This window comes from Ursus arctos, unplaced genomic scaffold, assembly GCF_023065955.2.
Source record: "Ursus arctos isolate Adak ecotype North America unplaced genomic scaffold, UrsArc2.0 scaffold_1, whole genome shotgun sequence".
NCBI lineage: Eukaryota > Metazoa > Chordata > Mammalia > Carnivora > Ursidae > Ursus > Ursus arctos.
In genome coordinates this window covers 49123710-49149869 of record NW_026622763.1, presented here as the reverse complement: position 1 = coordinate 49149869, position 26160 = coordinate 49123710, and the positions used below count along the sequence as shown (strand labels likewise).

The window sequence follows — 26160 nt, the reverse complement described above, 5'->3', positions numbered from 1 at the left end:
ATTAGCATTCAGACAAGGTCTACACGTTGATTTTGGTGATTATAACTCTTTAATCTCTTTTATGCCTCAGCAGTGCCCGTTTTTTTCCAATGCCATTGATTTGTCCTGTGGAATCTCCCACATTGTGGATTTGACTAATTGCTTAATTGAGCCATTTATTTTGTCCCTCTTATTTCCTATTAACTGGAATTTGCACCTAGGGGTCTGATTACATGAAGTTCAGTTCTTTGAGTAAGAATTCTCCATAGGTGGAACCATGTATTTCCTGTTGCATCACATCGTGAAACACGAAATACTTGGTTGTTTCACTTCAAGTCGTGATAAGACTAATTGGTGGATTTAGAAGTCAGCCTGAGTCTTGCCTTAAGAACTTCCCGATCAACCTGCTACCCAGTGGTTTTAGCATACATGGATGGTTGTTCTATAAATCCATTATTTCTTTAAGGGTTACAAAATAGGCATTTAAAAATTCTATTATTTCTTCTACGTATATTTGGTAAAGTTCCATAAGGAAGAAATTTTCCTTATCAACCGTTTGGTTACCCTGAAGTACAATTCTGTAGGAAAAACGCTTGATTCTTTCAGTTGCGCCCTTTTTTTTCAGTTTTTTCAGTTTTCAGAGTAATGAGTTGGTGATCAATGGGCACTAATTTTTTATCTTGTTCTGATTTTAGTATTAGACTGATGGATTTTTACATATTTGATGAATTTTAGTTCAGTAAAGTCATTTAATGTTTCCGGTGCTCAACTTCCTTATCTTAGGCCAGTAGGAGCTCTGTTACGTTGGCTCCTCTTGTTATTTTGACTTGGCCCATTCGGTCCATTTCCTATCTCAGAGCTGGAAAGAGAGCTCATTCCTTTTGTGGATTTAGAGATTACCACAGTGTTGAGTTGCCCATTTCTGTTTGGCTCTCATTGCTTCCAGGGCTTTTCAGTGTACGAAGCTAGGAGATTCAATTTTTAAGGAAAAAGGGTTTGTATTGGTCTTTCCATTTTAATTTAAGATTACAATTTTTTTTAACTTAGATTTTATAATCCTATCTCTCTTATGCTTAAAATATTGGTTTCTGATGACATTAACATATTTACGTACTTGATTTATTCTACCATAATTTCGAAATGCCTATAATTTCAAAATAACCACACAAATAATACTACTACCAATAAATCCACTAATCATAATTTAAGATTTTTAGGTCCCTCTTTTTCTTAGATTATGTCCTGCAATGTAGTCAAAATACTAGTTTTAAAGTCTCTTGAATTTTTTTTCTCTGAATGTTAATATGCTATTAACTTGATGTAGTATTTGCTTCTGTTACTATTTCCAAACTTTAGGAATTGGTTTCCTTTTTCCATTTTCCCCCCATTGTTTTTATTTATACAAAAAAATGTACATGGTTCCATGGTCAAAATTGCATGGTGAGGGATGTTCACAGCAGTCTTTCCTCCTTGTCTTCTCTATCCCACTCACTCTGAACTATTCTCAATCTATCCATAGGTGTGACATAGGTTTTATTTTTTCATCATTTTTTGGGACACTAGCTGAAAGAGAACTTTTTATTACTTTTATGTACAGAAAATTCGAGAACATCCACTTAGCCTAGTTTGGTGGCCAGTCCTTTAGCCTTTGCTTTTTCCAACTTGGCACTGTGAGCCACCGGCTTTGGACCCAGGTCACTGCTTCCCCACTGACCATGGATGTCATCCTATCTGTCATTGTAATTGGTCCTGATCGCTTCCGCTAGCTCAGCTGGAGCTCCTTTGTCTTCCCAGTTAACTGGTGTAAAGGTGACACGGGTATAGGTGTTCCTGTGCACCAGACGTCCCAGCCTGGCCTTCCCCTTGATAAAGCAGTAGGGAACCCCATCTTACAATACAGGGCAGGCCGGAAGACAGCCAGCTCAGTGGGATCCACATCATGTTCAGTCAGTACCAGCTGAGGCTTCTTGTTTTCCACCAAGGTGGTGACAGTATTAACTCCAGCTAGAAGGACAGGCGGCCTCTTAATGGGGACGTCCCCTTTGCTGACAGCTTTCTCTCAGCCTGGACCAACATTCTCTTCTTCTTCCCTTGCTTTGTCTCAGGTCTCTATTCATGGGCCAGCTTAAGCAGTTGAGAAGCTCTTTGGCGATCCAAGGCCTGCATGAAGTGGTTAGTTGCGGGAGGCACTTGAAGACGTTTATAGAGAATAGCCCTTTGCCGCCATAGCAGGATGTAGCTGGGCCATTTGACAAAGTTAATGGGGTCCCTTTGGGGCTAGATGTCCTGACCGATGCCAGAAATCTTGGGCCTTTACTCAGACAGAGGATGGACCGCTTTCTTGACCTCCTGCTTCTTCACAATAGAAGGGGCCGGGACCACCTTCTTCCCCTTAGCCTTCTTTCCTTTCAACATCTTGGATGGCTGGAGGAGAGATTCATTATTGTTTCTTAATATAAGCATTCTCTCCCTGACTACACACAAACACACACACACACACACACACACACACACACACTCTCACTCACAGTCATATTCTTTTTCTCACATGGAAGATAGCCCGTGGTTTTGAATCTTGCTTTCTTTCTGTTAACAACATATGCTGGAGATCATACTGTCATTTCTTATCAATGTGTAGAGATCTTCTTCATTCCTTTTTATAGCTGCATACTACTCCATCGTGTGGCTATACCATAGGTTATTTAACTGAGAGTTAGGACTCTTGTTGGTGCTATTAAATAATTAAAATAGATGACTTAAATTACAAAGTAAGCATGCTCCCCCTCCCATCAGCTGGAAATCTCTTTTTACTTGAGAAGTGATGGTGAGAAATAGCTGTTGTGGATGATGGCTCTGTGAGAGCTTTAAACATGCCTCCCTTCTGGTGTTTTGAGTCCAGTAGCTCTGTTAGCATGGACATTTTCAATGCCCTGTATATGTGGTGGGTCTGTTCCAAATGTTTATCTGGCTATCTTTTCCAAGCTGATCGCACCTGCCATCCCGGATATGTAAAATGTCAGACGACAAACATTTGCATTCCTCATTTTTACTTGTGTGATGAAGACAATGACTGTGGAGACATGAGTGATGAAAGCCCTGTTTTCTGTGGTAAGAGAAACGTGCTCTTCCTTCTGTGTTCCAGGGATGCATGTCTGCAGCTAATACACAGATACATGGGCTAGGTGTTTAGGCTACTTGTCACCTCAAGTTGGCTGGATAAGTAAATGCAGTGGGCAGTTCCTTTAGGATGTGATTAGAAGAGCATAAGCAGCCCCTGTCTCTGTTCTCTGGATGGATTCTCTACTCCAAATTTTTCTTCCAGAGACCTGCTCTGATACCTGACCTCTTGCAATTGCAGAGCCATTTTCCCCAGTCGAGGGCCTTTTGTCTTCAGGAGCCCTAGGCAGAATGTGCATGTCAAGGCCTTATATTTACTCTTACTATGATTACAGTTACCATTAGTAACTGAAAGAACTTTCCTATCTTTTTAATATGGTTGAATTTCAGAAACTTTATTTCATATTGTTAGCAATTTGGTTCAGTCAAGCATTTTCCTGTATTTATAGGCCTTCCTTAAGCTCGGTAACTTTGAGGTTATTAGTATAATAGGTGCATAATTTAAGAATTTAGTAATTATCACCAGGGCAGGGTATAGGCCAAGAACAGGTGTCAGTTGTGTTAACAGCAGCAGAAGGAAGCGGGATTCAGGATGTAGCCATTAGATAGGGACCTATAGATTAGAGACAGTGCTGACCTCTCAGGGATCTCTGCTCCTTTATCAATTTTACCCCTGGCAAATCATCAGATATTCTTGGGCCAAAACAAGGGGCCTCATAGATGAGAAGAATTATAAGACTTGATTCTACTTTGTACCCACATAACAATTTAGAAAATACATCTGACCAGAGCTACCTAAGGTTACATGAGACAAGAATCAGTATTCAAACATAAGTAGAGTCATTTACTCAAATAAAGATCCCATATAACAAGGATGAATAAGAGGACAATTGTCTCTTTAGAACCATGTGGGTTGAGATCAGATACGGTTATATGTTGTTTTTGCTTTTAATATTATTTCCATAGAATTTATTTAATCTTAGGTTACAGCAGACAACATAGAACCAAGTCTTCTTATCCATAACTTGTGGTTTCATGTATCAAAAAAATATTTCTTTGATATTTCTAACAAATACAGTTTATTGTTGGGTTTCTAGAATCTACAAAGAAAAATTCTGGAAGGCTGGAACAATATTGTCTGCCTTCTCTCTCCCCCCTAACCCTTCCTCCCCATGGAAAGCTTATATAAAACCCTTTCCCCAGGCCTCAGTATTCCTTCCCTGGTACCAGTTACCTAGTTCAGAGCTATGGGCAGATGGTTAAGACTGATGGGAACAAGCTTGTGTTTTACTCCTGGGTTTTACCTCCGTCCTCAGCTTCTCACACGTGCAGCAGTGATGAATTTCCCTGCACATCTGGACGTTGTATCCCGAGACATTGGTACTGTGATGAGGAAGGAGATTGTCCTGATGGCTCTGATGAACCTGCCACTTGCGGTAAGAGAGCAAGCAAGCGTGACAAGCATTACGATGTGGCTAGAGAAACTCTTCCACTACTTCCAAATACAGACTAGGATCATGGCTGCCCACTCTTTGCACTCCCTGCTCCTCCTCTCAGCTAAGAGGATGAAACCACTCAGCAGACAGTCCCTAAAAACCTGTTAGCAGCATATAGAGACTGCTAATGATGCCCATGAAATGAGATGATGATGGTGATGCACCTAACACTGTACCTGGCTGGTAGAACTCCACTAATTTTAATTGACTATGAATTGGAATTTCTGAATTTGGTTGAGTTCTGGCCCACAAGGCTATGGGAAGATCCAAAAGTGATTGGAATGATCGTATATGTGGGGAAGGGGCATATTATGGGCACACATACTCCTCCTGGTCTATGTGCCAGCTTATGAGGTAAGGTCCCACGGCCATCTGAGTTTCCCAAGAAGTTGCAGGGACCCTCTGGTTGTCTTCCTGGAGGCACTTGTACCCATTTGTATTTGGAGGCTGCTGTTAACCTTTATAAGTTCTAATCTATATTCAGGCACATTTTTTTTTAACATAGCTGTCATTGCTTTTTTATCTGTTAATAAATCAGTCTGCAAACTATGGCCATGGCCAGCTGCCTGTCTTTATAAAGTTTTACTAGAATGCAGCAACATACTGTCTGTGGCTGCTTATGTGCTACAATGGCAGTGTCAGGTAGCTGTGACAGAGAACATACGTCCTGTAAGCCTAGAATATTTGCTATCTGGTTAAGAGAAAGTTTGCTGACACAGTCTGCATACTCCTTTTTAATGGCAGTATAATAGTCCATCAAGTAGTTGTATTATCTTCGAGTTAATTACCTCTATTTTAAGCATTTGGATGGCTTTTATTTTTCCTCTATTATAATGCAATCATCTGCAACAAAATCATCATATATAAAAGTTTTTATTTGAGGAGTATTTTCTTAGTACCATTTTTATAGTTTTACAGCTAAATTTAGACTATTTTCTGTTCCTATTCCCTCTCAGGAGAGTGGTATTTGAAGCTCTTTGCCAAGTTCTTTTTCCCAAACACTGAAAGTTTTGTAGAAAGCAAAGGACATGTAGTTTTGAGGATCTGTAATGGAAATACGTAACTGTTAGGTGAGTAGAATAGCGTTAGAGATTGGTTTAGACATGTGAATGATTGGTTCAAATATGTGAAGAGTAAGTATAGTTTCCAAACTTTTCCATGGGAACTGAAGCCAGTAAGTGGTACCAACTTCCTGTCATATTTATGAATACATTCTCATAATATGAAGGACTATTATTTTAAAGAAGTCATAAGATGTATACAAAAAGGCGAAATTTCCGTTTTCTCGGCCTTCTCTAATCTCACTCCCCAGAGATAATCACTGCGAAGGTGGGTGTGAATTCACCTTTTTCTGTATATCCTAATGCATAGTTTTTAAAAACACAAATAGAGGCCCTACTAGGCGTATTTTTCTGCAGATTTGCCCCTTTCAGTTTAACAACACCTTGTCAGCATGTTGGTGAACACGGATCTACTCATTCCTTTGCACAGTTGAATATTACTCTGACGTGTGGATGGCCCATGTGTCTTTTCCTTTTCCTAACTGATGGACTTTTAGGTTGTTTTCATTTTTTCACCATGAAAAATAATGCTAGAATGAAAACCTATTATTTATTTTAACATCCTTTTAGAAAACTCTTTGTGCATATGTGGGAAGACTCTTATAAACTAGATTTCTATAAGTGTTTTTGTGTTGTTGTGCCAGAAGGGCTATGTCTCTTAAAAAGGCTGTGGTGATGTACACTCCTTTCTTAGCAGCTTACGAAAGGTCCTGTTTCTCCTACCTGTTATCACTGTGCTGTATTTTTAATGGTTAAAATTTAATTTACTTTTGCCTTAGGTTAATTTTGAGGGGACCCTGTGTGTATGGGCCTATGACAAATAGTTGATAAGGATATGTGGGTTTATGATGAAAGAATTTGAGTCAGTGGTGACTAAATTAAAGCATAAGGGTGTCTTACCAGTTAAATTCAACAAATATTTATTGAGCACTTATGTTCTAGACACTTTGGGGCTATATCAGTGAATAAGTCAAAGATCCCTGCTCAAACTGGGCTTCTATTCTAGTGAGGGAACACAGGCAACAAACAGAAGTAAATTGTATAGCATGTTGAAAGGTGGTAAGTACTATGGGAAACAGCAAAAAGAGAGCAGGAAAATGGGATCAGCCATGCCGGGGGGATGGTTTGCAACAAACAAAGTGTTTTTTTTTTTTTTAAAGATTTTATTTATTTATGTGACAGAGAGACAGCCAGCGAGAGAGGGAACACAGCAGGGGGAGTGGGAGAGGAAGAAGCAGGCTCACAGCGGTAGAGCCTGATGTGGGACTCGATTCCGGATCGCCAGGATCACGCCCTGAGCCGAAGGCAGACGCTTTAAGGACTGCGCCACCCAGGCGCCCCTGCAACAAACAAAGTGTTTTTGGATGAAAGTAGACTTAAAAATGAAATGTGTGAAATCGTAATTTGTATCCCCTTGGGAAAAGACTATTATTTCTCTATCATACCTATAAGGAAATATTAAATCCCATCCTAGCAACGAAAAATAATGAGGGTTTTGCACCGTCAACTACTTCAGTCTCCGACCCCTGGTCCCTGGGACAGTCTCCTTGGAGGACCCAGCATAGCTGTAGGTAGCTAGGTAATGCTCTGAGTCAGGTTTTTTAGACAACCCATTTGTTAACAGGCTTCTCCTAAGATTTTTTGGACTGCAAACCGCGTTTTTCCCTGAGGCTTCATTTTTTATCTTTTCACAGACTACCTTGAAGCAACATGCTTAAGTAACGAGTTCAAGTGTGACAGTGGGAGGTGCATTCGAGAGGAATGGATCTGTGACGGGGACAATGACTGTGGGGACATGAGTGATGAGGATGAAAGGCACCACTGTGGTAAGAGAAACCATTCGTTCCTCTGCAGAGTTACATTCCAAGGAAACTCAGGAGGTTGACTTTTGTGTTTGGAGAGTATGACTGTCAGGCAGGTTCCACTTCAATTGATTGTATGCTGATAAAATGTTACCTTTATTTCTCCACTCCGAAATTGGGTTTTGTTTTTTGTGTTTTTTTTTGTTTTTTTTTTTAAAGATTTTATTTATTTATTTGACAGAGAGAGAGAGCCAGCGAGAGAGGGAACACAAGCAGGGGGAGTGGGGGAGGAAGAAGCAGGTTCCTAGTGGAGGAGCCTGATGTGGGGCTCCATCCCAGAACGCCGGGATCACGCCCTGAGACAAAGGCAGACGCTTAACGGCTGCGCCACCCAGACACCCCTCCACTCCGAAATTGTTTGATCGCATCCACTTAAACACTTTAAAATGATAAAAAAGGATTTTAATGTTTATTGTCTTTCTTTTGCATTTAGCTAACAGAAATAATGTCCTACACTTCTGGAGCAGATAAAGAGAACTCAAGTGGCCAATCTTTTTTTGTTTTTTGTTTTTTGTTTTAAATTATTATTCAGTTAGCAACTGGCCAGTAGTAGTAGCAGCTTTAAACAGTGTAGCAGTTAAAACTGTGCCTCCAGTATAATCTATTACCCTGTTGCTGTTATGGGTAGAAGGAGGTAGAAGGAGTGGGTAGAAGGAGGGTGGTTTGTGGAACACCATTTTCCATTACAAACAGAGCAGGGAACTCTTTTAACTACGATGTCTTAGAAAAGTGTCTTTCCGTGGTAGAGCAATAAAAACAATGGCTCCCTGATGTTTGCGTTTCATCATAACCCCATATGTCATTGACTTCGGTGGCTGTCTATAGCTCCACGTGTACTCCGCCCATTGAAATGGGTAGTTGGCAGCTGTACAAACATAAACTGTGGCATGTACTTCTCCCACCTCCCCTCACCAAGACACCCCCTCTTTTGTCTCCCATTCATCCACAGTGAGGTTGGGTAAGATGCTGTTTTTTTAAAAAAAGACTTTATTTATTTGAGAGAAAGAGAGTAAGTGAGAGATAGAGAGAGCACAAGCCAGTGGGGAGAGGCAGAGGGCGAAGCAGACTCCCCACTGAGCAGGGGGACTGGGCTCAATCCCAGGACCCTGGGACCATGACCTGAGCCGAAGGCAGATGCTTAACCGACTGGAGCCACCCAGATGCCCCAAAATGCCGGGGTTTTTTTTTGTTTTTTGTTTTTTTTTATTCTACAGACATTGATGATTATATGTTAGCATCTCTTTTCTTTCCTAACAGTATCATGGTTTTTGACAAGACTTGTTGACATATTCCCCCCCCCCCCCACATATACCCTAATTCTACTTGGGTGGTAGTTGTAATGTAGTTGAAAAAGCCTGAATTTGGGGGAAAAAAGACCTATGTTTGAAGCCCTAGGTCTTTAGAAAGTTCTAGGACTTGGAGCCATCTGGTTTGAGCTTCAATTTTTATCCGTAGAATTGGCATAAAAATACCTATCTCACATTGTGTTTTTGTAATTACGCTTTGTTAACCAAAAAATTTTACCAAGTGTAAGGCATTTTTGGTATACAGGTAACAAAATGGGAGTGGTTCTCTGAAGCTCTAAGGGAAAAATACGATTTTACATTAATTTTATGGGAAACTAAGTGAGGTGTTTTATTATGTTTATTTCTTCTGAAAAAAAAATTCAAGGTCCAGAGCAATTAAAATGGAATTTTGAAGGTATTTTTTTATTATCATCTGTTATTACAATAGCAGCGTGATTTGTCTACCTGTTTTACTCTAATTTTCTTTCATTCCTCAGACTATTAAGTAACATAAAGCAAGGGAAATGGTTCAGAACGAATTTGACTACTAGAATGAGTTTTCATGTGGTTTCTGTTTCTTGTGTGCTTTGGTTTCAGACAGTCACAACTGCTCAAGTTCTGAGTTTCTCTGTGTAAATAATGTGCCTCCATCCAGGAAGTGCATTCCCCAGTCCTGGGTCTGTGATGGGGATGCGGATTGTACCGATGGCTATGATGAGCATCAGAATTGCACCAGGAGATCTTGCTCTGGAAATGATTTCACCTGTAGCAATGGATTGTGTGTCCCACACTCATACAGGTGAATTGGGGCTTAAAAAATTTCCCAGTAACTTCAAATGTCCACATGGGCAGGGCTAATGTACCCATTAGTCATGGTAGCCACAATGCCTAGGATCCATAGTACTTTTAGTGGGCTATGAAAATGTTTGGATTTCTTTTAAAATCAAAAGAAAAAAAGAGAAAGTTTAGATCAAAGAGAGTATTTTAATATATAATGTTAATATATCTGCCTTTATCCCAATGTGATCATTAAATATAATTTTAATACGTTCATGGCGGAGGGGGCCCATGAAGGTAAAAGGGCTAATGGCTCATGCAAGCCATAATGTAACATTGCACAGAGGGCCAGGGAGATGAATGAGGTGGGCTAGATACAAGAAAATGCTTTCTTGAAGCAGGTGACACTCTTGGTTTTCCACTTGGCGTAGAAGCATGGGTACAAGAAATACTTCATTTTCTTCTCTTTGCTCTAAGAAAAATAATAGTACAAGCATGATCATAAATGGATCTTGGCACTTAGGCTTAGAGCCAGTGAGACGATGGGGAGAAGCAGATGAGGTGAACTGAAAATGCATGTTCTAGCTAAGAGATACGAATGCTGTTCAACGTTGCATAGGAGTGCTGTTCTATTTTGAGAGAAATGGAAATCTGGATTTTCATATTAAATACTCTGATTTTATTGATTTTTTATTTATTTTTTAGAGAGACTGGGGAAGGGAGGAGAAGCAAAGGGAAGGGACAGATGGAGAGGGAGAGAGAGAATCTTAAGCAGGCTCTGTGCTTAGTGTGGAGTGGAGCCCGATGTGGGGCTCTATCTCATGACCCTGAGATCATGACCTGAGCTGAAATCAACTGAGCCTCCCAGGTTCCCCAAAATACTCTGATTTTAAATGCTGGAAACAAAATTTAAAATTCTAAGAACGCTGCAGGTCAAATAGATCCAGTGCACAGCCTGCCAGTTTTGGGGACCTCTCCTATAATACTCTGTTGCTTGATTTCTTATCACTTTCTCCAAATGGGCTATTCCAAAGGTTTATACTTTTTTTTTGGTGCTCCACCTTCTCCCTCTCCTCACTTCGCAAATTTTTGGATATATAGGGAAATTGGGAAGAAAAATGATGTGTAGGTTTCAATCCTGATGGACTAGGGGCATAGTAAGAACATTAACGAAAGTAGGGGAGCCGAGGAAGGAGTTTGCTCCAGGTAGACAGTGACTTTGATGTAGTGGGACTTCCTGAGATGAAAATATGTATTAGGCATTTGGACAGGTAGAACTGGAGCTAAGAAGAGAGAGCGCACATGCCAAGGACTGTGAGGGGACATACATGCGTACGAGAGCAGGAGGACCTGTCCGCTTATCACCTGCTAAGGAAGGACACGGAAAAGCTGGCACAAGCTCAGAGCAGCCGAGCTTCTGGGACCATTGGCTGAGGGCAGACAGCCCTTCCACAGGCCCTGAGATGCCGCTGGAATCCAGGCTGGTGCAGAGCTGTGTGTTCGTGATGGCAGTCCTGAGGAAGCCAGAGAAGGTTACGTCATGTTCTGTGAATGCTGCAAAAGGCACAGGGACTTGGCATTATGACCCAAAAAAATGGTAGTGATTAAGCCCAAGTGGACACTGCTGTTGGTGGTAGTATTGACACCCCGAGGACACTCAGGAGACAGAGCTATCTCCTTTTGTAGCGAAATCGTATTTCACTCTGCTTTGTCTGTAGTTAACTGAGAGGGATGTGTTCTGTAGATCGTAAGTTTTTGTAAGGGAAAGTGAATAAATCCTTATCTGTATTTTCTCCCTACTTTCTCAAGAGTTCTATTATGCTGTATGGCTATTTGTTCTGCTGAATTCAGCAACTATTTAGTACCATCAGTCTGAGACATGTTCTGGAAACCTAGCCTTAGGATCTACAGAAAAGATGTTATCAGGTCTTAATTTTTATCAGATTCTACGTTATTTCTACTTCCTTACTGAACATTCTGAGCTCTTTCTTCGTTATTCCATGATTACTGTGACCTTACAGCTGACTTACCCCTATCCTACCAGACTTTTACTGATTTCATCTTTTTCTTTCTTTGTTCCTTCTCTCCTCCCTTCCATCTTCTTTCTCTCCCTCCCTCCTTCCTTCTCCCTATCTCTCACCCTGGTTTTGTTTTTTGTTTTGTTTTGTTTTGTTATAGCTGAGCTTTCTGAACTGCTTTAGCCAAAGGCTATGGCAAAGCAGAAAGAATACTGCTTCTCTGGAAACCTGAGCTAGAGGGTCTAAAATGACTCCAGATTCTGTTTGCTTGCTGTGCCAGTAGCCCCTACTAAGAGCCCTGTTAATGTGCACTTTTGCCTGCTTGGCAGAATGTGTGTTCCCCCACTTGGTAGGTGGTCCAGGGGATCATTTTCCTATTGACTTTTTTCCCTCTGGGTTCATTACTGATGCTGCTGAAGAACCTAGATAATTCTGAGTTGTGAGTAGTTTGCTGGAATATTGATGTTTAATTATGTCCAAAAACCTTCTGATTTGCTTTTCTAACTGACTTTTTTTTTTTTTCCTTTTGAGTTGGATCTAAACTAGAGGAAAGAAAGCATTGGCGTTTCAAATCATTTGGAAATGCGTTAAACAGCTCCCTGGAGACCAAATGGGGCTGAACCAGCTTGCTCTGATCACAACTTTCTTTAGAGTTACATGCACACATTTTGTTATAAGTCACTTTGCCAGCGCCCTAGGTTTGTGGTTGGCATTGCTGATTAGTGACCTGACCATAGATCAGTTGTAAACTCGACCACATTCAGCTTTGGTCCCTTGACATCTTTCAATTCTGTGCCTCCAGCACCTGTGCCCTCCATGGTAAATCCTTTTATGAATTGCCAAACATTAGCTTTGCCAGTCCTTATCCAAGATTCCTTTATACTTAAGTCTTTTATTGTACGTTCCATGATTCCTTTATGCTTATGTTTTGTTACTGTCAGCAGGAACCCCTTCAGTAATCATAACTTTCAGGGAATTTTGGAAAAATGTATAGCAGAAAGAGCAGTCTGGTTTACAGAATTTCAGGGAACTATATTGTCCTTGTGATGCCTGGGAATGTTAGGTCCCCAAATAGGACTAGGAAATGCCTTGGTCCTTTGCCAATAGCCTATGCTATTCTACTAGTTTTCCCTCTTTCCCAGCACCATGACTACTCACATCTCATGGTAGGTGGCAGGGTATCATGATTAAAGATGGAAGGAACAGGACAATGCAAACGTGACTCCAATGAAAGATGTGTGTTCTTGGAGGACACATAATGATCTTATCATGTATAATGTATGTTCACTTGGGTATGGGCACTTCTATCATCTGGCTGCCCAGGATATTGCCTGTGCCCATAATTTATCTCATTGTCTGATGAATAGATCTGATGAACACCAAAACTATAAATTTGTAATTTAATTGATTTGTCAACTGCTTAAAAATGAATGCAATTATTTTTAATATCTCTAGATCAACATTTCTAATGCAGTAACCAGCACCTGGGAAATCGTATGGAATGCTAAATATTAGATTCGTCTAGAGCTGGAAATTGGCGGGGTGGATAGCGATTCTGGGAGAGAGGGAACTAAGGACGTGGGTGATCTTGATACTGAAATGGTCGGCCTGACATTCAGGTAGACAGAGAAGGCAATGCCCCAGGTGGGTGATAGCTGAGACTTGTCAGCCTCTCCAAGAGTGGTACTGGCTCTCATTACACAGGTGTGACCGGCGCAATGACTGTGGGGACTACAGTGATGAGAGGGACTGCTCCTACCCCCCCTGCAGCGAGAACCAGTTTACCTGTCAGAATGGGCTGTGCATTTATAAGCAGTACATGTGTGATGGGGAAAACGACTGTAGAGATGGGTCTGATGAGCTGGAGCACCTGTGCCACACTCCAGAGACCACGTGCCCCCCTCATCAGTTCAGGTGTGACAATGGGAACTGCCTTAATATGGGGCAAGTCTGCAACCGCCTAAATGACTGTTTAGACAACAGTGATGAGAAAGGATGTGGTGAGTATAACAGAAGATTTGGGAAAAGGAAAACAGGGAGACTGAATGTGGATTTTCCCCCCTTTGTGACTCACTGGAACTTTCCAGTCTCTCCTCTGATACAATATTACCAGAAAATTACTATTGCTTATCTATCAAAAGGCAAACGTTTCTTAATATATAAGGTTCATACACAAACATTTTTAGGCTAATTCTTCAGTTAGGCAGTCATTACAGGAAAAAGAAGATGAGCAAATTCTTACCAGTAGTAGCTAACTCCATTGTTAAACAGGGCAAACACTTTGAACCCTTGAAATGACTTGTCTGAGCTTTCCCTCTGCTAGGATTCCTTTGCCTGTTCATTTTCATCTTCAGGTGATTGAAGGGGAGTGTTTTAAACTCCCTCTCCTCCAACCTCCATGGGTAAAGCAGTTGAGCATTTATAAAATATAGGCTTAATAGGAACATGTTCTCTTCCCTGTGTGGATAGTTTCTGGGTGAGCATGCCCATGTGTCACAGGACCATCCAGAAGGACACCCAGTGGACTGCTGGGAAGCTCACCCTGTCTTGTGAGAGCCAGATGTATGCATCTCTTCCCAACCCCGTGTCCAGTGAGGTCACCCTGGTAACCTGAAATTGGCTATGCTATGGGAGTCACACTGCAGAAATGGAAGGTTCTACAAATCACAGCATACCCCCACCCCTGAGATCTGTTTTACCAGCACACCACTGGCCAGGCTCTTCTCTTTTGCTCTTTTTTCTTCTCTCCCCTGCCATGTTACTTTTTAAATTATTGGTTACAAGGAGATTGGTAGGTATAGGATTAGAAGTCAAACATAACCTTGTTTGTTATATTAGTTGTTAAAATCACTGATGAAGGATTAAGTTGGGAAGGAAGTTGAAAAATAGGGACTTTTGAATATCTGTGGCCTTTAGGAAACCCTTCATGTCTGTCTTCTTTTAGCATGATTCATTAAGAATTGGGCTGTCCAGTGGGAAGCTTAACTTTGAACCATTGTGGGGGGGGTCTATTTTAGCTTCTCTAATACCTGTCTTTTACTTCTAGGTGTTAACGAGTGCAATGACCCTTGGCTCAGTGGCTGTGACCAAAACTGCACCGACACCCTCACCAGTTTCTATTGTTCTTGTCGTCCTGGTTACAAGCTTATGTCTGACAAGCGGAGTTGTGATGATATTGATGAATGCAAGGAGACGCCCTTTGTCTGTAGTCAGCAGTGTGAGAATGTAATGGGCTCCTACATCTGTAAGTGTGCCCCAGGCTACATCCGAGAACCAGATGGAAAGAGCTGCCGGCAAAACAGTAACATCGAGCCCTATCTCATTTTTAGCAACCGTTACTATCTGAGAAATCTCACCACAGATGGCCATTTTTACTCCCTCATTTTGCAAGGACTAGGCAATGCTGTGGCACTGGATTTTGACCGAGTAGAAAAGAGATTGTATTGGATTGATACAGAGAATAAAGTCATTGAGAGAATGTTTCTGAATAAGACAAACAGGGAGACAGTCATAAACCACAAACTACCAGCTGCAGAAAGCCTGGCTGTAGACTGGGTGGCCAGGTAAGAAAACAAAGAGGAGCTTTCTAAAAGTTAAAATGGTTTTTTAAAAAAATATTATGACCATGTTTTTATCTTAATAGAGAATTGAATCTAAGCTTGTGGCCATAATTCAGAGTTCCTTCGTACATTCTCAATAATTCACTTAGACAAGTCTGTTTCCTTGGCTCTACCATTTAAACTGTGGTTCATGACACTGATTGCTCTCCCTTCCACGTCCCTGCTCCTCTAAGCCTTTACATTGCCTGGGAAGGATGTTTATGCTGCATTAAGCGAGTTAAGCCGGAATCCTTGTGTGAGGTGTGGCCCCAGAATTCCCTTTGTGACAACCCCTTTAAAGTAGGAATTGTAGCTCACTCTTGAATCTTCTCTTTCCCCTTTGCAGGAAAGTCAATTTCCTATTTCCCCCTACGCCTGTTTTCTTGGGGGGGAAGTGCCTTCCAACAGCCGTCTTTGTGATTCCACCGTGGCTTGGATAGGAAATTCGGTGGCTAACTGTATACTGTTTCACAAACAAAAACGTCTGAATTGGTAACTCCTGGCTCTCCATTTCAGGAAGCTCTATTGGGTGGATGCCTACCTGAATTGCCTCTCTGTCTCTGACCTTGATGGTCGATACCGCCGCAAGTTGGCCGAGCACTGTGTGGATGACAACTATACCTTCTGCTTTGATCATCCCAGAGGAATTGCCCTTCACCCGCAATATGGGTATTGTCTCCCTGTAATCTTGGGCTCTTCTCTCATGCCCATATTCTGCCTCTGTTACCAAAAAGGCTGTTCACATAGTTATCTCAAGGCCAATATCTTGCTGGGATTTGTCTTCTGCTTTTCCTAACTGGTAAATGGTTTAGTTATAATGGGTAGAAGCATGGCGTACTCAAATGATATTCATCAGCTGTTCTGTTTTCTTTGCCATGACACACCATTTCACTTTTCAAGTCACCTATTTTGGCTGCATGCAGAGAAAATTATGGTAAAAAAAAAAAAAAAAAAAAAAAAAAAAACCACCTTTCCTGGAGTCTCCATGTCAAATCCACTGATATCCCCGGTTAATCATGTTCATTGTTGAGCGTTTCCTATACCTCATCCCTTTTTAGATTATTTTCTGTTAGTTTTTTTTCCTTCCTGAGAGACTCTGTAGAATATAAATTCTGTTTCTCTAATGGGAGAAGAGCTATGTCTTTTGGCTGCTGGCTTCTTTTGGCCTCACGGACTGACCCTTTATGTTTTCTCCAATAGGCATGTCTACTGGGCAGACTGGGCTCACCGAGCATACATTGGGAGAGTAGGCATGGACGGAACGAATAAGTCTGTAATTATCTCTACCAAGATAGAGTGGCCCAATGGCATCACCATTGATTACACCAATGATCTACTCTACTGGGCAGATGCCCACCTGGGTTACATTGAGTATGTACATAGAAAAGGATAAAGTAAACCAAGCAACTGTTTATTCCAGACACTAGGGCCTGTGTTGCTAGTGTGTTATTCCCAGGTAGCTTCTAGCTGGCCTGTGTGTCAGAAGTCACTCTGAAGTCATTTCTAACTAAAACTGCCTATAGGCAATTCGCTGAGCTCTGTGGTTACGGTATAGTAGGAAGAGTGTGAACGTTGAAGCCAGATTCATCAGGTTTTTGTCCTGGTGCTTTCACTTCTTTTTATTTTTTTCATCTAGAAAATGGAGGTAGTAATCTCTCTCCTATTGTAGACAGCTTAGTCCTCAACTCATCTTAATTTCCTTATCCCCTTTTTAAACTTTTGTTTCTAAAATTGAGATAAAATTGACCTATAACATTGGCCAAGAAGGCCTTGAAGTTTTCCTATGGTTTCTGTAAGTTACCATAAATTGTCATATTTTGGAGAGTATTTTTAAAATTGTATGGCTAACATCAGATTTCTTAGCTGCTTGCTCACTCCCCCTCCTGTTTGAGTTTTAGGGTATACTCTAAAATTGTAAAATATTAAAATATCAGTATTTTAGACTCATAGTAATGAGTGAAACAGTGGAATTGGAAGGACTGGAAATCTGGCCGTGGATGCTCTGTGATACCTTGAAATCAGAAAACCTCCTGTGGAATTTTATTTGTCTGGAAAAGTATTCATCAGTCGTGTCTAGGGCATGATTAATAATAAGTGTGCTGCCAGGGGAAGCAGAGTGAAGCCTGCAAGCCTATACTGTATCTGAGTTAGTATATTCCTCGCAGGTGACACCGAGAACCCACGTATTTCCTAAGAACAGCATCTCCTCAGAAATGTTCATGAAAACGCAAAATTCCAGCTTTATATTGCTATCCTCTAACTTCTTCCAGTGACTTAGGAAACAAAAATGGCATCCCAGGGATGTTGAATGGAGAACATTAATGGGAGAGGTTATAAGCCTGTAAGAGCAAAACCAGCTGCATCTGCAGGAAAGAAGCTGTGATTAGGAATTAGAGATTGTTGAACTCCTGTGGCTATGCCTATTTTTAAAGCATGGCTTTTTCAATGTTTACATCTTTTGTTCAGTCAAAATATGTTTTAAGTTTAGTTTTTGTTTTAATTAGAATCTAGGAGTTTGGGGGAGGATCTGGACTTTAGTTACCCCTAGAAGGTAGAATTTTAATTGATTTGTCAGTGCATGCATCCTTAAAGTCATTGGAAGAAAGGAGTTAGTTTGATTGAGTGACTCTTCCTTCTACCCCAGGTACTCTGATTTGGAGGGCCACCATCGGCACACGGTATATGACAGGACGCTGCCTCACCCCTTTGCTATTACCATTTTTGAAGACACTATCTATTGGACGGATTGGAATACAAGGACAGTTGAAAAGGGAAACAAATATGATGGATCAGATAGGGTTGTGCTGGTGAACACAACACATAAACCATTTGACATCCATGTGTATCATCCATACAGGCAACCAATTGGTGAGTATGTGATTCAGTTTTGGCCCGGTTGCTTTAGGTTCTCTGCATGCCATTCTTATTTCTTTAAGAATAAACATAATGATTTATAAAGAGAATGGTGTTACTTGTTAATGTTTTCTACAAAACATATGGGAAGACCTGCTTATAACTTTTTTCCCCCCATAACACCTGATTTATTCTTAAAGATCAGTCTGGGTTTTTGTTTTGATAAGAATGAACACTTGTTATGTTTCCATGTTTACTGAGCTGAAGTATTTGGTGGGAAGACTGAAGTATTTTAAAGTGGGTTACATCAGTCAGAGTGGCCAAAATCAAAAACTCTAGAAATAACTAGTGTTGGCTAGAATGTGGAGAAAGGGGAACCCTCTTACAGCGTTGGTGGGAATGCAAACTGGTGCAGCCACCATGGAAAACAGGATGGAGGTTCCTCAAAAAGTTAAAAATAGAACTACCCTGTGACCCAGCAATTACACTACTAGGTATTTATCCAAAGGATAAAAACATAGCGATTCAAAGGGGCACATTGCACCCTGATGTTTATAGCAGCCTTATCAACAATAGTTAAATTATGGAAAGAGCCCAGATATCCATTGACAGATGAATGGATAAAGAAGATGTGGTATTTCCATACAATAGAATGTTACTCAGCCATCAAAAAGAATGAAACGGTGCCATTTTCAATGACAGAACTGGAGGATATTATGCTAAGCAAAATAAGTCAGAGAAAGACAAATATCATGATTTCATTCATGTGGAATTTAAGATACAGATGAACAAAGGGGAAGGGATGGAAAAATAATAAGATGAAATTAGAGAGGGAGACAAACCAAAAGAGACACCAAACTCAAGGAAACAAACTGAAGGTTGATGGAGGGGAGGTGAGTGGATGGGGTAATGGAGTGATAGGCATTAAGGAGGGCATTTGATGTAATGAGCACTGGTGTTATATACAACTGACGAATCACTAAATTCTATCTCTGAAACTAATAATACGCTACATGTTAATTAAATTGAATTTAAATAAAAAATTTAAAAAAATATAAAATGGGTTAAAAACATCACGACATTTCACCCCTAAATATGTAAAATAACACCTTTGAAAAATAAGGACATTTCCTATGTAACCACAATAAATTATAACACAAGAGATTAACAGTCATTTCCTAATACCAAGATCAACCTATTAAAATGATTGATTTAAAAGAAATGTTTAAAAGAAAATTATAATAATTATAAAACATCATTTATTAAATTTCTATTTGCATATGACATTTTGTGTGTTAAACATATGTTACACTTGTCATCCAGAAGGTAATAATGTTAAGAGCACACACAGTGTCTCATTATATGTTTTTTTTTTCCTTGCGAACTTACATTCCTCATTATGTAGTTAAAGCCATTTCATGATTTATAGATAATCTAGCAAAGGTCTGGAATTTACTTTGGAAATAGAATGGATTTTGTGGGCCTGCTTTGTTGTGGTGTTTTGTTAAAACATGATAAACTTGGAAGTAAGGAAAAGTGAGAATTGGCAAAATAAAAATATTCGGGTTTTTTTTTCCCCCTGGAAATTAATATTCTTGATACTATTTTAGCAAAAGTTCAAATTAGGGGAATTTAGATGGTTCAGTTGGTAGAACATGCGACTCTTGATCTCGGGGTCATGAGTTTGAGCCCCATGTTGGGCGTAGTGTCCCTTCAAATAAGTGCTTAATTAAAAAATATATAGACCCATATATATGTGTATATATCTCTATATCTATCTATCTATTAAAAAGTTCAAATTAATCATCACCTCCAAATGGTGACCCAGAATATTAGTAAAGATGCCACACAGTTTACCTGTCCATCTCATTCTTGGCCATACTTCTGTTGCCTGTATTCTTAGAATGAGAGAATATAGCATCTGCTAGAAATGAAAACTTATAGGTTCTGGGCACATGAATGTAAGCTAACTTTCCCACTTGCTCTCCAAAGGCTTTGAGAAACACATCTTTTCTAGCCCAAAACACCAGTGGGTATGCCTCACTTCTGGTAGCAGGTAGGTCAGTTTTCTCAAAGCATAGCATTGCTTACAGTTCTACCATCTGTCCTACTTATGAATTTTTGGAAAAAGCATGAAACTTGGATATGATTTTTCTTACTGAGAGGTGACTAGTTTGATGAGGTGGGCAATCAGTTCACCTGTGCTTGATATTCTAAGTGAATTAACATATATTTTCCTTCTTTTACTAGTGAACAATCCCTGTGGTACCAACAATGGTGGCTGTTCTCATCTCTGCCTCATCAAAGCAGGAGGAAATGGATTCACCTGTGAGTGTCCAGATGACTTCCAAACCCTCCGTTTGGGTGCCACGAAACTGTGCCTGCCCAGGTGCTCCAGCACCCAATTCCTGTGTGCCAACAGTGAAAAGTAAGGCTCTCTCTTCCCTCACCCCACTGCCTCGCCATCCCCTTGGATGGATACACACTGAACTTTGAGGGTCCAGGGGATGGGAGTTTCCTAATGAATTAAGATTTTGGGTAATTAATGTGGTTCATTTGGAATGCATCAAGACTCTCAGTCTCCAATCTCAGATAATTTCTTCCATGAATAGAAGCAATTTGTTAACCAAAATGTGTGTTAGTATTTCTCTGTAGAGAGGAAGCTAGAAACTATGTGTTTTTTATTTCTAATAAATTGTCCTATGTGTCAGGGCCAAGACTGTATATGTGTACCCTGAAAAATAGCCCTCAAGAGTGGTAGAATTTCTCTGATAAAGGGTCAGTATCCAAAATCTATAAACTTACAAAACTCAACACCCAAAAAACAAATAATCCAGTTAAGAAATAGGCAGAAGAGATGAATAGACATTTTTCCAAAGAAAGCATCCAAATGGCCAATAGACATGAAAAGATGCCCAACATCACTCATCATCAGGGAAATTCAATCCAAAACCATGATGATGCACTGGGTGTTATACGCAACTAATGAATCATCGAACTTTACATCAAAAACCAGGGATGTACTATATGGTGACTAACATAATATAATAAAAAAATATTATTATAATTAAAAAAAAAAGACTTGTGTCCACAGGGCTCAGAATTAAAAAAAAAAAAAAACATGATGAGATACCACTTCACCTGTCAGAATGGCTAAAATTAATAACACAGGAAATAACAGATGTTGGTGAGGATGTGGAGAAAGGGGAACCCTCTCACACAGTTGGTGGGAATGCAAACTGGTGCAGCCGCTCTGGAAAACATTATGGAGGTTCCTCAGAAAGTTAAAACTAGAACTACCCTATGACCCAGCAATTACACTGCTAGGTATTTACCCAAAAGATACAAAAGTACTGATTTGAAGGGACACATTGCACCCTGATGTTTATAGCAGCCTTATGAACAATAGTCAAATTATGGAAAGAGTCCAGCTGTCCATCAATTGATGAATGGATAAAGAAGATGTGGGATATATATAATAGAATATTACTCAGCCATCAACAAGAATGAAATGTTGACATTTGCATTGATGTGGATGGAACTAGACTGTATTATGCTAAACAAAATAAGTCAGAGAAAGACAAATACCATATGATTTCACTCATATATGGAAGTTAAGAAACAAAACAGATGAACATAGGGGAAGGGGAAAAAAACAGAAGCAAACCATTTAAAAAGCAAAACAGAGGATCATAGGGGAAGGGAGGGTAAAATAAAGCAAGACAAAATCAGAGAGGGAGACAAACCATAAGAGACTCTTAATCACAGGAAACAAACTGAGGGTTGCTGGAGGAGTGGAGAGTAGGGGGATGAGGTAACTGGGTGATGGACATTAAGGAGGGCACATGATGTAATGAGCACTGTTTGTTATATAAGACTGATGAATCACTGAACTCAACCTCTGAGACTAGTAATACACTATATGTTAATTAATTGAATTTAAAAAAAGACCCTTAACTGTAGAGAAAAAAACTGAGAGTTGCTGGAGGAATGGTGGGAGGAGGATGGGCTAAATGGATAACGGGGGGATTAAGGAGGGCACTTGTGCTGAGCACTGAGTGTTATATGTAAGTGATGAATCACTAAATTCTTCTCCTGAAACCTATATTAAAACTATATGTTAACTTAGTAGAATTTAAATAAAAACTTGGAAAAAAGAAAAAGGAAAAAAAACGTGGTAGAATTTCTCTGTCTTTCCCACTCATATACTGGCCTAGCTTCTTAGTTACAATGCCAGAGGATCCAGGATTACACATTTAAATCCACTTTCGATTATTTGTACCTGTTACAAAACATGGCCACAGATTATTTCCCTAACCGTGGCCACAGACCATTGATGACTGAGTCAGAGAGTGAAGTCAGGAGGAGACATTAATGCAAACCGTAGCATTTAAGATCCAAAGGCAGATTATTTTGATGATTAAATAAAATATCTTAGATTAAGAATCTAGCCCTAGGCTGTCAATAAATGTAAGCGCCCTCTACCTTCCTAACCAATACCCACCTATCTGTCTGTCACCCCAGCAGATACTCCCAACCAGTTCCTGTTACCACAACTGTAACCCTAAACACACACTCCATTGTTTTCTGTGGCAGGAATTTAATCATTAGGTCAAACCATTTTTTCAGCATGAATTTGGGTCTTAACCCACCTGGTCCATCTCGTCTAGTTCCGTTTTCTCCAAAAATACGCCACAGTAAAGGATCCCATGCATGTTATTACGGGGAGTTCAGTTTTGACGTCTTCTCTCCAGGTAGCCTCTACCACCCCATGCTTTGCTAAGAGAAGTGTTGGATTTTCTCTCTGCAGGTGTATTCCCATCTGGTGGAAATGCGATGGGCAGAGAGACTGCTCGGATGGCTCTGACGAACCGGTCCTTTGCCCACAGCGCTACTGCCGGTTAGGCCAGTTCCAGTGCAAGGACGGCAACTGCACCAGCTCACACTTCCTGTGCAATGCTCACCAGGATTGCCCCGATGGCTCTGACGAGGACCACATTCTCTGTGGTGTGTTCGATGGCGTTATACCATCTTTGGCCCACTTCTGTAGTCGATTGTGGACAGTCATGATTCTGTGGGGATATTCTGCATGTCATAACCCCAAAACCGGTCCAGAGTCCTAGGGGAAAAGTCAAGAGCCCATCCTGTATTTTTATAACGTTCTTAAGATACACGAAGGTCTCTACAAGGTGAATGGTTGAGGTCGATGGTGTGTGGTCTGTATCAGGGGTTTGCTACCACGTGCTATGCACAGAATCCTCCTTGAGAGCTAAGCCTGAGGGCAAAAGGAGGGTTTCCCACTCATTTTAAGGGCTCTTGAAATTTATTTGTGTTTTAATTTTCAAAAAGCCAAGGAAAAAACCCTCCGAACTGAAAACAATACATTAACAACAGCAGTAAATACAAAGTTTGAGAAACATTGTCCATTAGGAGAACAGGAACGGGAGAAGGTGAACTTAGTAGGCCATCAGTGACTCAGTCTTTAAGCCCAAATTCCACATGCAAGACAAAGATATTTAAGAATTTAGGAGACAGTAATAGTCAAGAGAATAACTGACCATGTCATTGTACCGGCTGATAATAAGTGCATTAGGACAGAAGTCCTCTAAAAAGAAATTACGATCAGGCTCTCCAAGATCCAACAGTGTAAATCAGGAGCTGCTGTCCCTAACACCTCACGACCCAATGCCCCTCCTTGCAGAGCATCACCGCTGCGAGTCCAATGAATGGCAGTGTGCCAACAAACGTTGCATCCCTGAAGCCTGGCGGTGTGACTCAGAGAACGACTGCGGGGACAACTCAGACGAAGACGTTTACAACTGTGCCAGCAGGTTGTGCCAGCCGGGCTATTTCAAGTGTGCCAATAACCACTGCATCCCTCAGGAGTGGAAGTGTGATGTGGACAATGACTGTGGAGACCACTCGGATGAGCCCCTGCCCGAATGCCGTGAGTTCCTACGGGGGGGGGGGGGGCATTCATGAGCAGGAGCAGGAAACAGGAGAACCTGTGTGGCGTGAGACAGGACAGGGAGGCCCCTGCTTCAGCCCCATGGCCGCCTCCCTCTGGGCTCTCCCTGCTAACTCTGGCACTACAAAGCAAAGTATAGCTATGTGGTCTGCAGGTCGAACCAGACCCTGTTCCGAAAGGGGCTGATTCCTCCTCTCCATACCCTGGATATCTAACGCTCCCGAGTATGATTACGAGAACTTACATTTGTGTATGTCTAGCACTTTCCCATTTGAGCCTCAGGGAAACACCGTGCGATAGGGAATGTACATGTTACCAATTCCCATTTTCCAGGTGAGGAAACTGAGGCTCACCTGAAGAAGTTTGTCACATTTCTGTTTAGTAGTAGAGCGCTGACACCCAGGTATTTTTTGCTTCAAGCCCAGTCCTTCCCCTCCCCCGCCCCCTGTAGTTCTGTAACAGAAATGAATGATACTGAGCTAGGGAGGAAACTGAAGATGCTTTCTGCTTTTGGTAAATAGATCACACCTGAAACAGACACATGTTGCCAGCATCAATCCAGTTGGTAATTGTTACTCCTAAGCACCACGTCCTTCATATGACAACGGGAAGGTGTCTTTTGGACTGAGAATTTAGTTCTGACTTTGCTCTTTCCTCTCTCTTCAGTGAGCCATCGGTGTGACAACCATACAGAATTCAGCTGTCGAACGAACTACCGCTGCATTCCACAGTGGGCTGTGTGCAATGGTGTTGATGACTGCAGGGACAACAGTGATGAGCAAGGCTGTGGTAGGAGGGGCTACAAGGGAGTGGGGGAGGGGCAAGAACGGGGAAGTGTAAGATGCCCTTTGGGAGATGAGAGTGCCTTTCCCATGTCCTTGTTCCTCTGTTTACCTCTGAAAAAGCATCATCTAGTGATTTTTCTAGTAACATGTTACTTTTTTTTAGCATTTAGCTAATTGGAGTTTCATTTATATTATCTTAAATGAAATCCCATCCCAAAGGATGCTGTAATTGGGGAAGATGTTATTAAGATATTAGGAACTTACATAATTTCTCCTAAATATAGAATCTTTATTCACACTTGACAAGTTTAAATTGTGTAATTTTATAGATGGACTAAAATTTGATGGAAGGGGGCAGAGAAAAGATTTGATATCTATCTCTAAAAAGAATAATTCAAAATCAGGATATTTCTTATTTGGAGATTTTCATATTCTAAATGTCTCTTTGGCCATATCATCTATTAGAAAGCTGTGAGTCACTCTGGCAACATGGAAAGAACCTAGGGACAAAAGGCCAAATGAATTAATAGACTCTGACAAGATTAGCCATATACTCTAACTTGAAACCCGAATGTCTGTGAGTGCATGTGTTAGGTTTAGTTGGAAGAGAGTAAGGAAGATAATGGGTTATTTTAACACTGAATTTAATAGCACTGAATTTAATCAACTAAAGGCAATGGGATGGAAATGTTCTATTTGCTGTTGGCGTCACTTAATCTTCCTTTCCAGGTCTTTCTTGCAAATTAGAAGCCAGATGCCAATTCATTTTTTGAGCAGTTTCTATAAAAAAGAATGAATCTAGTTTGAAGCTGTTTAAAGTTTAAGTAGGGTAGGTTCAGGTTAGCCAAAAGAGAGAATATTGTCGGTGACTGCTGCTGGCATTCCTCTCTCTGGGAGCTTTGAGACTATGGTAGCATAATTCTCAAATTGTCTCACAAGAAAGCCAGTGCTGCCTTGGCATTTCTTGACCTCCAGCTTCTGAAGTCTTTGCAATGACTGTGCTTTGTAGAGGAGAGGACATGCAAACCTTCCGGGGAATTTCGCTGTAATAATCACCACTGCATCCCTCTTCGCTGGAAGTGTGACGGGCACGATGACTGTGGAGATCACTCAGATGAGGAAAACTGCGGTGAGTGTTCAGGATTCTGCCATCTTTAAGTGCCACCAGAGCTGTGCTTCTGTTCTTTGTCCATAATTCAGTTGTCGATGCCATTCATCCTCAGTGGGTAGGATGACAATTACCCGATCTCTTGCATTCTGCTGACTGGTACATTTCCACTTTTTCTTTGACTAAAGACAGAAGCATCTCCCTTTAAGATGCTTATTACGAAGTTTTGGGAGAAGGATGTTTACCCAAGT

At 40.8% G+C, this 26160-nt stretch overlaps 1 protein-coding gene and 1 pseudogene across 1 annotated transcript in view; one reads left to right on the top strand and one right to left on the bottom strand.

The window, feature by feature from the left end:
* Positions 1 to 26160, top strand: part of LRP2 (LDL receptor related protein 2) — a 193719-nt gene that overhangs the window by 130897 nt on the left and 36662 nt on the right. Inside the window, exons 45-58 of the mRNA XM_057318411.1 lie at positions 2962 to 3087; positions 4413 to 4532; positions 7348 to 7479; positions 9399 to 9600; positions 13301 to 13596; positions 14643 to 15159; positions 15712 to 15864; positions 16396 to 16566; positions 17840 to 18063; positions 20299 to 20476; positions 22859 to 23055; positions 23750 to 23995; positions 24683 to 24805; positions 25811 to 25930. Coding sequence (XP_057174394.1) covers positions 2962 to 3087; positions 4413 to 4532; positions 7348 to 7479; positions 9399 to 9600; positions 13301 to 13596; positions 14643 to 15159; positions 15712 to 15864; positions 16396 to 16566; positions 17840 to 18063; positions 20299 to 20476; positions 22859 to 23055; positions 23750 to 23995; positions 24683 to 24805; positions 25811 to 25930 — 2805 coding nt within the window. The remainder of the gene's footprint in view (positions 1 to 2961; positions 3088 to 4412; positions 4533 to 7347; positions 7480 to 9398; positions 9601 to 13300; positions 13597 to 14642; positions 15160 to 15711; positions 15865 to 16395; positions 16567 to 17839; positions 18064 to 20298; positions 20477 to 22858; positions 23056 to 23749; positions 23996 to 24682; positions 24806 to 25810; positions 25931 to 26160) is intronic.
* LOC113250803 (60S ribosomal protein L7a-like) lies at positions 1596 to 2400 on the bottom strand (annotated as a pseudogene).